General features: G+C 47.5%; 1 protein-coding gene across 3 annotated transcripts in view; it reads left to right on the top strand.

The window, feature by feature from the left end:
- PCYT1B (phosphate cytidylyltransferase 1B, choline) overlaps positions 1-14,484 on the top strand; it is a 715,710-nt gene that overhangs the window by 381,455 nt on the left and 319,771 nt on the right. For all 3 annotated transcript variants that reach the window (XM_078657804.1, XM_078657803.1, XM_078657801.1), the window contains one exon: positions 12,123-12,201. In XM_078657804.1, coding sequence (XP_078513930.1) covers positions 12,123-12,201 — 79 coding nt within the window. The remainder of the gene's footprint in view (positions 1-12,122; positions 12,202-14,484) is intronic.

Here is a 14,484-nt window from a genome sequence, read left to right as displayed (position 1 = left end):
GTTGAACCAGCTTCTGTCTCTTCCCCTTGTTCCACATACTTTGTGGAGTTGGTTGGTTTATAATCCTTGGTGGCTGCTTCCTTTTGTTGTGGGTTAATTTAGCAGGGCCCCTCTTTCTCTTGGCTACAACTTTATCAGATACCTTATTGGTAGCCTCTGTAGATGTTGGTACCGAGGCAGGGTCAAGAGCTACATCTGGTGCTATGTACATAACAGTGTCATCGTCATCTAAGACAATTGGTACATCAACAGCAGGATGTGAGGGTTTTACCACAATTACTTCAGGATTTATATGGGTGTTGCCGTTGAGACTGCTCATGACATGTGATTGATTGGTGCTCATGGGACCCATAGAGTATCTCCTTTCAGTCTCGACAATCTCATTAAATGCGGTATCTATCAGTGCCTCAAACGACGTTAGCAGTGATACGGAAGACTCTGCATCCTGAGTGAGGATATCAACATTGTTACTTGTAGCGGTGCACTCAGCCATTGTATAAACCTGTTAGGGGACTAACCTTGTAGTGAGATGTTAGAGGGGTGGCCCGCCCGACCACTGTTGTCCTCTGAGGGCCTCAGAGGGCCCGCCCTTTGCCCGGGCTTCGCCCCGGGCGTCCCGCTCGCGTCCCGCGACGCGGGGGCTCTCCTCCCTTTGAAGGGCTCTGGCGCTCTCAGCAGCGCGACCCGCGTCACTGCGTACGCGCCGCCGCGAGGCCTGCCGGGATTTGTGGTCTCCCGGAGCGGCGGCGCGGAGTCCGGTATCCTGGGACTCTTGGCAGTGGCGGCGGAGATGGCGGCGTTCCCTGGAGCCTGCTGGCTGCTTTCTGACTCGTGGCTGTGGCGGCAATCAGGTGCGTAGCTTTTCCCCCCGCTCTGCCGGGGCTCTCCTCCCTTTGAAGGGCTCTGGCGCTCTCAGCAGCGCGACCCGCGTCACTGCGTACGCGCCGCCGTGAGGCCTGCCGGGATTTGTGGTCTCCCGGAGCGGCGGCGCGGAGTCCGGTATCCTGGGACTCTTGGCAGTGGCGGCGGAGATGGCGGCGTTCCCTGGAGCCTGCTGGCTGCTTTCTGACTCGTGGCGGTGGCGGCAATCAGGTGCGTAGCTTTTCCCCCCGCTCTGCCGGGGCTCTCCTCCCTTTGAAGGGCTCTGGCGCTCTCAGCAGCGCGACCCGCGTCACTGCGTACGCGCCGCCGTGAGGCCTGCCGGGATTTGTGGTCTCCCGGAGCGGCGGCGCGGAGTCCGGTATCCTGGGACTCTTGGCAGTGGCGGCGGAGATGGCGGCGTTCCCTGGAGCCTGCTGGCTGCTTTCTGACTCGTGGCGGTGGCGGCAATCAGGTGCGTAGCTTTTCCCCCCGCTCTGCCGGGGCTCTCCTCCCTTTGAAGGACTCTGGCGCTCTCAGCAGCGCGACCCGCGTCACTGCGTACGCGCCGCCGCGAGGCCTGCCGGGATTTGTGGTCTCCCGGAGCGGCGGCGCGGAGTCCGGTATCCTGGGACTCTTGGCAGTGGCGGCGGAGATGGCGGCGTTCCCTGGAGCCTGCTGGCTGCTTTCTGACTCGTGGCGGTGGCGGCAATCAGGTGCGTAGCTTTTGCACCTATTGTACACTCCAATACAGGTAGACCTATGACCGCCTTTTAGAAATGGTTGTATCTAAAATTAGACGACAAGAAACTTATTTCTGAAATATCCCTTCCTAATGAAAACTCCATACACACAAAAGGCACCTGGGGAGGCATATTCTACAGGCCCACCACACAACTTTTAAAACAGGACATACAGAACCAGCCTACAAAATTGCCTCCTACTTGTATTAAACCCCAACACGAATGCAAAAGTGAAATGCGCTCTGTGATGGCCAGTGCTGGATAGGATGTGGAAATCCCGGGTGACTCCTACTCCTACTGTGGAACTGCCCCAAGCTCACGAGATTCTGGGAGCAAGTGTTAGATGACATAGACGGCGCCTTCCAGACTAAGCTCCCACGCCTCCCGGTGTAATCCTTCTGGGACTTCCCAACACTCTCACTTACCCACTCCTCTCCATTAGGGGACATCAGATAGCTATGGCCCTTAACGCAGCCCACAGGATCCTCTTAGCAAATTGGGGCTCGTACAAAATTCCGGACCACCAACTTTGGACTCTAGTAGGCATGGAACGGTTGTCAGTGCCTGCTAGCATAGACCCCTCAACTTATGCTAAAACATGGTCCCCATTTATCAATATTCTTTCTAAGGAATTCAGAGAGCTGTCCTGTCCAGCATACTGCTGTATCCTTAAGTTACAGCCGTCCGCTTAGAGTGGTGCCAGGATACCACAGTGTGGTCACCCTGTAGCATGATGGTCTCCCTTGCCTTTACACATATCCAGATGAGCTTTTTTCGGAAGGAGAGAGGGTGGGGTGAGTGGGGTGGGTGTCTTTTGTTTAAATTTGTTAGTCTTTCTTTGTTAATTTGTTTGCATCCATTTGAGCAAAGACTGTGTCTCTACAGCACACAGCAAATCGAAAGCTTTAGAGTTGCTATTCCCCACTGGGTACATTGAATAACCTTGGCAAGTTTCACTCTTAGAAGTTTCCACTTACGTGGCTGGCCCATTTGGTTTGTAGGCGACGTGCTGTGTACCTTTCCTTTCCCAGAAGTCTCCCAGTTAAGGTTTCAGGTACAGTTGGATGCCATGCATTCGACCTCTGCAGCCGGCCCAGATGGGTTTGTAGGCGTGTTACTATGTGAACTACTTGCTCTATTCTATATTAATAAAAATGTAATCCTAAATGATACTGTGAGAAAGCCTCTGCTATAGGGCAAGAAGAATATTTAAAAGTACAGGGTGAGTGATAGCCAGCAGAAAAATAGAAGGGTCGTTACAAGGCAACATGAATTACTGGGGAGGCCATATTAAGAAAACGGTGTCAAGTTCAAAGCCACATATTCAGAATGCTAAAAGCAAACTGGGCACAAGCCAGGAGAATGGCTTTTCAGAATAATGCATGGTTTAAGCTTCAGACGAGGCACATCCTCATCTAAGACCAGGCACAACCTATAACCCGGGTTAAAAAGCGTCATGTGAAGACACTACGCTCATAGCAAATGAACAGTTCAAATCTATTGCATTCTGCAGCGTAGGGTTCCTTCTGATAATGTAGAGCATATTATGAGCTTGCAGGAAGAATACCCAGAAGTTACCCTATAACCTACTTTTCTCAGAAAAAGTGTGTACCTGTGAAGCAACTCCCAATACCTCTAGTACAGGTTGTAGAGGAATATGACAGCCACAGGCTAGTGAGAGTACTGGAAGAGCAAGTAGTTACGTCGGTTCCGTGAGATAAGCCCATGGCCCTGGTCTGCCTTTACATGTTATGCTTTCATGTAAACTGGGAGGATTCACATCACGTACTATATTCTCTTCATAGCCTGTCAAGCATCATGACACCACTAGCTCTTTTTGTGAATTTATTTATATAGATAATGTCCAAAGTAAAGGTTTTTCCAGGTGATCAGTGAAAAATGGAAGGTTGGTTCTGAAAACTCATGCCAAAAGGAACTAATGCATGTTTGGGATGGCTATCCTCGCGGGACCCAAGAGCTAAAATATCCAACAGCGCTACTGTAATAATAAAGTTTCCATTCTCAACCCTGCTGTTTGCCTAGGGTGGCAGCTTTTTAACCTTGCACACTTCTCTTTGCCACACACAACTCTCCTCAAACACCATCCAATACAACATCTGGAGGTTCTATTCATAGTTGGGCTCAAACAAATTGGTCCTTATCTACACACAGTACCTTAACAAAACAGGCTCCGCAAAGAGAACGAATTAAATATTACAACATATGCAATAGCAATTCGTATCTAATTAATAATCAATCCAAGAGTCCAAATACTTCAAAAGTCTTTTATAACATCAGAGTTTGTTGAATCAAAAAAAACACACATGTCTGTTCTAAAACCACAATTTGTTGAATCCAAGCAACTGGACTGAATCTGGTCAGGATGCACTCAGCAGCAGGTGACATGGACGAACTTGTGCATTTTGTGGAAAGTAGTTAACGGGCACAGCCCACAATATTTTACCACCCTTGGCACTTCATAGCAAAAGAAACAAGTGAGGTCTTCCGCAGCCACGAGCCTGTTTAAGCAAATTGGAGGTTGATCAATTTGGATGCCGCCAGGCTGTCATTCCTTGGCAGTGCTTGTCTAATACACTGAAAACTCAACTGCATTTAATAGAGTATTCAGATGTTTTAAGCTCTACTGCGTTGAAGGTAAAATGCGACTCTAATGCGATTCTAAAACGAATTGCCTCAATGTATTTTTCAATGTATCTTTTTAACTCATGTGTCTTGTTGTTCGAATTGCTGATCATTTTGCATTGCTTTGTATGGCTTTTTCACTTCTGAAATCGGGAATTCAGAGACCTGACATTCCAAAGCGCCACCAGAAGCATCCTTGGTAAGGAAAGTTGACTTTTGTCCAGCTCTCCAAAAAAAAGTTAAAGAAAGTAGGCGCAATAACTGGTACTGAAGCTCCTAGTTGTCAGTACGTTAACAGCCAGCAATGTGGCAAAGCTATTAGAATCTAAGAGGCATATTCTCAAGGAGTTATCTCCGAGTTATCAGCACTTTAATGCAGCCAAAGTCGCAATAAAATTATCACCCCATTCACAAGCTGGTGCTAACAGCCCATAGCACCAGTTTACCTACGATAGCAGCCGCAAAAAACATCGCCACAGATGACCTCTGCAACTATCGCTAATGAGATGCAGAGTAGGCGTTCCCATGCAAAAAGCCGCGACAACACCACTCCGCAACATTCTCAACCACCAGCCAGATTGGCGATACGACCACAAAACATGCGCTAAGGCGCGTTAGCAGCAGGAAATTAACACCAGCTCTGACCTGGTGTAAAGTCAGTCCACAGCCTGCACCAGAAAAGGGAGCCCAGCCCACAGCCACACCAGAAGTACAACAGATGCCATGGGGCCACTGATCACGCAGCTGGGAGCCCCAACAGGGTGACAACACCCACCACCACCCCCAGGACCCCCCTCCCCGGTCACACCCCCCCCCCGGTCAAAGATATGCCACATCAACTACACGGAATTATGTACCAAATAATCCTCCTGATGTCGCACAATCACATTTGGTGACATGCATGTGTAGTCACAAAAATGAGCATCACACATTCACCTTCGAATTAACAAATGAAAATGTATTCTAATAATTAAAGAACATAAATGGAGACACATGGCGGCTCCACTCGGGACAATATGTAGGTCACAGCCTGCAAGACAAAAATCATGATGAGAAGGTGTGTCTTGCGCACATCAAAGTACAGAGAGAGAGCAAACGAGAGAGAGAGATACAGAGAGAGAAAGAGAGGGAGAGAGAGAAAGATGGACAGAGGGGGAGAGAGAGCGAAGGAGAGAGAGATACAGAGGGAGAGAAAGTGAGGGAGTGAATGACAGACGGACAGAGAGGGGGAGAGAGAGAGCAAAGCAGAGAGAGAGATACAGAGAGAGAGTAATAGAGGGAGAGAGAGAGATAGAAGTACAAAGAGGGGGAGAGGGAGAAAGGCGGACAGAGAGGTAGAGCGAGAGATAGACGTACAGAGAGAGAGAGAGAGACACAGATAACAGAAGAAATGTACAGGGAGAGAGAGTGCCGACACTGCGCACCCAGGCCTCACTGCTCACCTGCTGACACCGGTATGTCTCCCACCACGTGCCGGTATTTAGTGCAGTTCACCAGTTCCCACATCTGAAACAGATCCGTCATCTGAAACAGAGTCCAAATACATAAATGGCAAAGTACATACAATTGCACACAACATCATCACCTGTCTGACCCTGCGCACCCAGGCAGATGCACCCCAGCCCCTACCGCCGCCCAGCATTGCATGTCCGCACCTGCGCACCCAGGCCTCACTGCTCACCGTCCGCCACCAGCGTGTAGCAATGAGGGCCCACCACGTGCCGATGCAAGCCCCAAGCCCGGTGCCCGTAGACCTGGACCCTCCACATCATGCAGCCCGCTCTGCAGGCCACATGCTCTCACATTTGACTCCGGGTCTTCATTTCGCCATGGCAGAGGACATACCAGTGCACCCGCCATCATTGCAGGCTGCACACCCGCTCAGCCTTTGAGGTGCCACTAACTCTGTGATCCAGGAGACGACGCCACGTGGCGGTATGCCCACGCTGTCCACTGGCTCTGGCCTACACTGCGGTCCACCAGGGCACACAAATCCTGAACAGTTCTGACCGCCGGGACGGGACATCATCGCAGGCTGCACACCCGCTCAGCATTTAAGGTGCCTCTACCTCAGTGTACCAAAAGTCACTGTCCCGTGGCGGTGTGCCTTTGCCGCATCAGTGTATCCGGTGCCACCAAGTCTGTGCCCTGCAAGTCATGGAACCTGTATGACTGGGTATCGTGATGCGGACGCCATCATGTCACCTCTGGGCCGGGGTAATGTGATGTTGCAGGGTCCTGGGCCTACATGAACACCACACGGATACACCCAGAGAGAGGTTGGAAATGGCTTCGAGCATGTGCCCCAGCCCTTTTTATTGGCAGGGTCACATGTCCTGTGACGCGTGTGCTGGATGGGTGTGGTGTGGGTGTATACCAGCCGTGAGGGAGTGGCTGTGGCATGCTGACAACTAGACCTGTGATCAGCAGATTACTACAGGGCAGACTTGGGACATGTAGCATTGCCGCCCCCTCCTGTGAGCGTAAGCGGAGTCGGCTGGCCTGGCCTGTCGTATGCCAGTCCAGTATAAGGGTGTGAACAATGAACCCAGGGTTTTGGGCTTGGTTCCCTACGGGGCTTGACAGGGAAGTAAGTAATACGTGTGTCCCTTTTGTTGTGTCTACGCCACCCGGTCCGCATTCGACAGTGTGTCACCCTGTGACCCAAGTCCAATGACATGAGCCACATGGACGTAAGAGGAATTCACTGACCCTACATTCATCTAAATTTCCACACTTGACAGACCATAGACATGACACGCCTGCTCCATATTCTCCATTAACCTCCGCCTGTTTCTCAAACTCTCGTGTGACACCAGTAGAGCCACTCTGACTGGACAGTTGTTCTATCTCTGAGTCAGGGCTCCAGCGAAGTCAGCCATGATCCATTGGAGGGCATGGAGCAGACTGTGGGTGTCCATTAGGGACCGTGAGTGGTCCCTGATGGAACTTAGACACCCACGTATGGCTTCTAGTTTGTCTGCCATGCTGTCGAAGCCCACCTGCACCTGTTCAGCCAGCTGCTCCTGGCACCCCAACACACGGCGTTGGAAGGCCATGTGTTCTTCATGGGGGTCCTGGGAGGCAGCCGTGGTGGTGGGTGCTGCCTGCTGTGTGGTCTGTGCAGGGGGTGGGGTTTCCTCGTAGCTGCTGGGCTGCCCAGCTCCTGGAAGTGAGTTGCGTAGGCTCTCCACGAGCTGTTGGCGGGAGTAGGAGTCAAAGCTGTGGTGGTCCTCTTCGTCATCAGAGAAGAGATGGTCAGGCTGCTCTACAGTAGGTATTGATTCTCCCTCTGCAATGTGAAGGGGAGATGCAGTTTAACAATGTGTCCACATGTATGTTGTCAGATTGTACATGTTTTCATACAGACTGTGTACATTGTGGCTGTTTGGGAGGAGCTGCATATTTGATGTGGGACAGTGGACATTTCGACAACAGACGTGTGTGTGTGTTTGTACTTGTACATTTCCAACTCACATTCCCCTGCAATGTCAAATTTGATTGGCCATTGTCTACACCCAAGCGGCACCAGTTGTGGCCTGTGTTCTGTTGTAGGTGTTTTGTGGTTTGTACCACTTTGTTATCAATGTTGGTGTGCTCTGCCTGTTATGTGTGTGTGCTTCATTTTGGGGGAGGCGCCCCTGCAGCTCTGATTTTGCTGCCCCTTATCCCTTTCATGTGGTGTGCCTTTGACTACCATGCTTGTACAGTGCTGAGATGTTGCATACTTGGGTACATTGGTCTCTTGGTGGAAGTTGGTGGTCTAGGGCATGGTTTGTCCGCAGATGTGCTCTACTTAATTGTGCATGTGTGCCATTGTCCCCATCTCCCCCGTCCCTGGTTGTTATTCACCCTGGTGCTGTTGTGTCCAGTCATGTTGAGCAGTGTCCAGTCACCCAACTCCTGCCACCATATCCCACTGATGACTGTCAACATCATTTCCTTCATATCGTCCAGCTCCTCCTGTGGCGCAGGACTCCCACCTCCATTCTGCATTGCTGGTTGTTGACGAGTTTCAGCTTGGTTTTGCGCTTGACATCATTCCAGCGCCTTGTGACCTCTTCCATTGTCCTCTTCAGCACTCCCACTGCATTCACCTTGTCCACGATGGTCTGCCATAGTCCATCTTTGGATGCCAATGACACAGTGGAGGTGACGAACAGTTGTTGATGGTGTTCTACCACCTCCATTGCAGGATCTTGTTTTCCTGTGGCCTGAACCGCTTCTTACTACTCTTCTTCTCCTTGGCCTTCCCGGACCCCGAGGTCCCAGGCTGGTCCTCCGGGGGGCTTGTGGGGTTCTGGTTCTCCTCCGTACTTCCTCCGCCAACATCCATTGTGCTTCGCCGTTTGGCATTTGTTTGTCTGTTTTTTTTCTACTTTTATGGTGATTTTTCCCTCCTGACGCGTGTGAATTTGCAGGCCTGACGCTGAATTTCGCAGATTTTCATATCGCGATTGGCCTTATCGCAGCTTATTTTGCATTCGTGTTTCGCATTTTTGCGGCGTGGCATTGATTTTAACACTGTCATTTGACACGTTATCCGTTGAATATCGCATGGTACCGCCGTGTTATGAATACTTAGTTAACACAGCATCATTTTCTCCATTATAGACTGCAATGTTGAGAGTTGCGTTAAGTTACTTTTGCGATGGTTGCCACACGTTCTTGAGAATATGCCCCTTTGTGTTTTAAATAACTTTATAGGCCAGCATCTTGGAAGTCAACATTTGTGGTAAATGTTTTCAGTATCAGGGGCTCCTACTGCTCTGGTGTGCCCACTGGAGAGGAAGGTGCCTAACAAGATCTGGGGCACCTTAGTTGTGCGTGAAAAATACATTGAACCTTGCAACTTTAACCTTTTCCGTGCTGATGACGGAACCGCTGGGATTGGTTTTGGAGTACCACCCCCTCATCAGCCAGGCTAGCTTGAATCCAGTGGTGCATCGAGAAAGACACCCACGTCTAGGCATAGTCTTAGCCACTTAGGGCGCACAGTTTTGGACAAGAATCAGTCTTGAACAATCTCAAATGCTTGTTTCTGGTCCAGGGAGGACCTGGCCTGACCATTCAGGCTGGACTGTTCTCATAGGGAGCAAGGTCAAGATTGATTTGCATATGGCTGGGTCCAAACTGGGGTGACGTGCCGAGCAAAATAACGATGGATTAAACCCAGATCTGTGACTGGTGGTGAGTGTTTCAAAATTGTCAACACAACGTCCATCACTTTATTTTCTGATGTTGCTAGGTGCGCCCTACGTGGCTAGGGGCCTGTCTAGATGTGGGTCTCTTTCTCGCTGCACCACTGGATTCAAGCTAGCCTGGCTGGTGAGGGGTGATACCCCAAAACCGGTCCCAGGATGCTTGTTTCTGGTCCAGGTAGGACCAGTCCTGGTAGTTCGGGCTGGACTGTTCCCATGGGAAGCAGGGTCAAGACTGATTCGCATATGGCTGGTTTAAACTGGAGTGGCATGGGCAGTGAAAAAACAACAGATTTAGACCCATATCACTGTACTGGGGTTAATGTTTGACATTGTTTAGCATTCTCTCCATCCATTGTTCTTTTTACATTTGCTATAGAGAGTAGCATTCATGCCATAGTCTCCACACATGCCACACCTAAGACAGCCACAACATGCAGGAAGGAGGGAGTAAAAGACCACAATTATGGTAAAATGACCAGGCTTTAACAAGAAGGTCAGGAGTCATCTCTCTCATAATTACTCAGTCACCACTAACCACTAACATGCTCAACAACAACAACACATATTACAACAACTGCTGAAGTATGTGATTTTCGTTTAAATGTTGTCTTTTATTTGGCATATGATTCAACACTGAAAAACTATAGATAGGGATTGAATCCCAGCATCCTGTCAGGAAGTAATGCTATTGTTTCACAAACTGCAGTTTCGTCCAGGGGCTTCATAATTATTGACGAGTTGTCCTGCTTTAAATTACTGAGTGCCAGTGTAGATTGCATTTACCTCTCAGGCTGGGCAAAAACGTACAGGAATGTAGGTGTGATATGTACTCAAGTATGTTTGTAATATGTTGTAATATTTAATTCTTACTCTTTGCAGAGCCTGTTTTGTTACTGTGGGTAGATAAGGATCAATTTTTTTAGCCCAACTATTAATAGAACCTCCCGATATTGTATTGAATGTTGTTTGTGGAGAGTTTTGGGTGGCAAAGAGAAATGTGCAAGGTTATAATGCTGTCACCCTAGGCAAACAGCAGGGTTGAGAATGGAAACTCTATTATTACAGTTGCGCTGTTAGATATTTTAGCTCTTGGGTCCCACGAGGATAGCCATCCCAAACATGCATTGGTTACTTTTGGCATGAGTGTTCAGGACCTAATTTCCATTTTTCACTGATCTCCCAGTAAAACCTTGGGGCATATTAGCAAGGGTGGCGATAGGCAATTATCGCCGGTTTAGCGGCCGTTTTCAGCCGCTAAGCGCCGCTAATTCTATCGCTCTATTAGCAAGCTGTCGCTAACTGATGTTAGCGACAGCTTTTAGGCGATAGCGAGCAGTTTGGGGCCCGCTTTGCATGTCAGCGATATTTATCGCTAATGACATGCAAAGTGGGCGTACCCAACCTGTTAACGACTGAAAGTAGCCGCTAACGTCGCTATCGCCTATTAGCAAGGCAGGCGTAGCGATGGAAATATTCCCGCTATCGCCAAAAACCAACGCCTGCTCAGACCAGTTCTTAGCCATGTAATCCAATGGGAGGTGGATAACATGACTAAGAGCATTACGTCGCTAATGCATGAATATCGCTGTATTCTCAGCGGTATTCACGCATTTCGCCTGATTTATATCGCTTTTGAGATAAACATTGCTAATAGCAAGTTATCTCAGCTATAAAAACCGGTGATGCGCGGCGATAAAATTATCGCTATTTGTTGGTAATATGCCCCCTTGACTTTGGACATTATCTGTATAAATACATTCGCAAAAAGCGCTAATGGTGTCATGATGCTTGAAAGGCTATGTAGAGAATATAGCACGTGACGTGATGCCTCACAGTTTACATGGAAGCATACAATTGAAAGGCAGACCAGACAGATGGGCTTATCGCACAAAACCGATGTAACTCCTTGCTCTTCCAGTACTCTCACTAGCCTCTGGCTGTCATATTCCTCTACACCAGAAGCAACCTTGATAATGAAAGTTGACCTTTGTCCAGCGCCCAAAAAATAAGTTAACGAAAGTAGGCGTAATGAACTGGTACTGTAGCCCTTAGTTGTTAGCACGTTAACAGCCAGCAATGTGGCAAAGCTATTAGCACAGACGTAAGCCTTACTGAAGCCTGAAGAAACATGTCATGCCCCACTTATTTTGAAATGTCTTCACTGCATGTTGCTTGAAATTTTTTTTTAAGTATGTATGTTTTTGTGGCCTTTCCCATTCGCTTGCCGTAAATGTGTTAAATTCTATTTGATAAGGCCTAAGAAAGTGGGAAGATAATTTCACACTCTCGGCTGAGACTTCCAAACTTTTAAGGACATTGCCTGAGGTATTCAAGGTTTTTAAATTTATCTAAAATTGTTTTATTTTTATTTTATAAATGTACTTATTTACTTAAACTTTCACATCACAATAGTTACCGCAGTGCTGGACAATTTAGGATTGTTAATGACCTGGCGAGTTAATGCCCTCGCATCCCATTAGCCTCAGGTGTTACTCCAAATTGCAAGTTTTGTATGGCTATACATAAGCTAGTTTACTGAAGTTCTTCCCCAACCACGCTTATCTGTGAAGCTAATAGTAAAAAGCAGTAATGGCCAGAAAGAGAAATAAACATCTCAGCATCTTGTAGTTAATGAAGTTGTAAAACGTTTACATTTATTTTTCTGTGATTTTAGATTGATTTCGTAGCTCATGACGACATTCCGTACTCCTCAGCGGGATCAGACGATGTATATAAACACATCAAAGAGGCAGGTGAGGGAAACTTTATTATTTAAAACGTCTTTGTATATGTAATCCCTGTCCTATTTCGCCCAGGTGATCGCCGCCCCTCTCTCGTGTACAAGCTTATTCCTTATGATGTTTTTTGATGTAACAACGCCGTAATCATTATTCTACAAGGACTCTCCTAATAATGTTTCCCAGTGAAGCATGGTATGTCTGCTTAATGACTAAAACCATGGCTAATCAGGCATTGAATGCGATTAACCGTTGCTGAGGTGACCTGGAGAAATTCTGTGGCGTTTAATGCGTACATTTACCACCTGCTGTGATCAGGTGGTAATTGTATGCGGGGGACAATATGTGGAGTGGGAGTGGAGGGACGTGTGTAGGGAGTAGAGGAAGCAAAATTCTGGCAGGAGGGAGCATTGTTTGTTCTCTTGACAGAAAAAAACAAGCATTGGCATGGCCAATAGGTCTCGCCGTTGGGACCTTATAAGTGTTTAGCCAGAGCTTTTGGCTTTGCCATTGTGTTCAAGCTATGTCGTAGAGTATTGTGGCTGCTGTGCAGCATGTCGAAAAGTTAGTATAAAAAAGTGTTATAAGCATATTTGTTAACTTATATATAAACAAGAAGATATTATGTACCACTGAACGACCCTATTAAAAAAGAATTAACATAAACATGTTTTCTAGTTTTGTGATTATTGTCCTACTACGTCGCCAGTGAAATCAAGATTTATTTTTATAGTTGTGTTTTTCAGTGGCAGATGAGGTTTTATTATAATGTAGCTCAGGTTTTCAAATAGGGATACATGTTTTAACGAAAACACAGATATATGATGATTAAAATCCAAAGAAAAATGAGATAGTGTGCATAATATGGACAACAATGTTTCTTAGTAGGGCTGGTGGTGTTGGTGTAGTAAGTTCCTTTTTACAACTGTTTTGTAACACAAACAATCCCTTAGGAAAAACAGAGAAACTTTGCACAGAACTTCAACAGCTGTTGTAAACAGACAACTATGAGTTGTCATTTTAAAAATATAATTTGTGTGCTGATGACTAAAATGGCAATATGGTCACTTATAATGTAGGGCGTTTTTATGGACTTTGAAAGTTTCATCCTTGTAGGCAGGGCAATAAGTAGGATGACAAAACTGGGGGGTCTCTCAAAGGGGCGTGTCCGATGTACTGTGCTGAGCATCGGTCGTACCCGCCTAACATAAAGCCCTGCTTGTAGCAAACACACCTAGATACGTTTTTTAAGCCTGAGCAGTAAAAGCTACTTGTACTGTGAAGAATCTCAAACACGCATTCATGTTGAGCTGTATTATATTCCCTCGCAATAATTCTGTGAAAAGAAACATGTGAGCCAAGAAACCCAGAGTGAGTGTACGTTTCCAGAGACTCTTTTTTACGTTTTTATTTTTTACACAAAGTGTTAACTGTAAAACGGGCGGGCTGGGCATGGATTAAAGCAAAGTGGCAGACAAGGAGAAGCACACATTCAAGACAGGAATACTAGGGAGACAAAGAATAACACAGGGTAGAAGGTTGCATGGGTGTAGGAAAGTTATGGGGCAGAATTACGAACACGTTCATAATAAGACTTTTTCATTTGTGGTAAACATTGTATTTTGACCAGGGGCAGGCAATGTCAAATTGCACTCCTTGTGAAGCAGTGACACCACAAGTGGGAGTCGAAACCTGATAAAAAAAATTTAAAACAGCGCGGCCACGAAAGTGTGGGTCGGGACGAGGAGCAGCATTCAAAGGATGAAACCTAACCCAAAACAGATGGCAGCCTGCGCGCCGCTGCTGGCTCCCAAGAGCAAAACGCTCTGGGAGTAAACATTTCCCAAAAAGCTGGGATATCCACACACCTTTGGCCAATTACGTGCTTTCAATTTTGAAAGCCAGACGCAAAGGCCAATAGCGTGTGAGCACCACACGCACAAGCTTGTAGAAAAGCTGAAGTGATTCTAAAAGGCCGATTTCCTGCTCTAGGCTCGACCTAAAAAAGTGCAGGGAGCCCAGAGTTTTAATTACACACCCGACACATGTACTGCCACTGCACACAGTAATGGAAGTTGCACGCTATGCAAACAGCATCCTACCTGCCTCTTCCTAGAGCCTGGGTAACCTACAAACCTCTGCCAAGGTCTAGAAAGAGTAAACTACCACCCAACACTTACCAGCTCCTACAGGGCAGCCTTCACACATACTATGCTAGGCAGCACATGTAAGGTAGCCTTTACACTGGCTCTTCCCACGCTCTGGGCAGGCTGCTTCTGGCTCGATCAGAGTACTACC

Source organism: Lissotriton helveticus, chromosome 8 (assembly GCF_964261635.1).
Source record: "Lissotriton helveticus chromosome 8, aLisHel1.1, whole genome shotgun sequence".
Classification (NCBI taxonomy): domain Eukaryota; kingdom Metazoa; phylum Chordata; class Amphibia; order Caudata; family Salamandridae; genus Lissotriton; species Lissotriton helveticus.
This window is presented reverse-complemented; position numbering and strand designations above follow the sequence as displayed.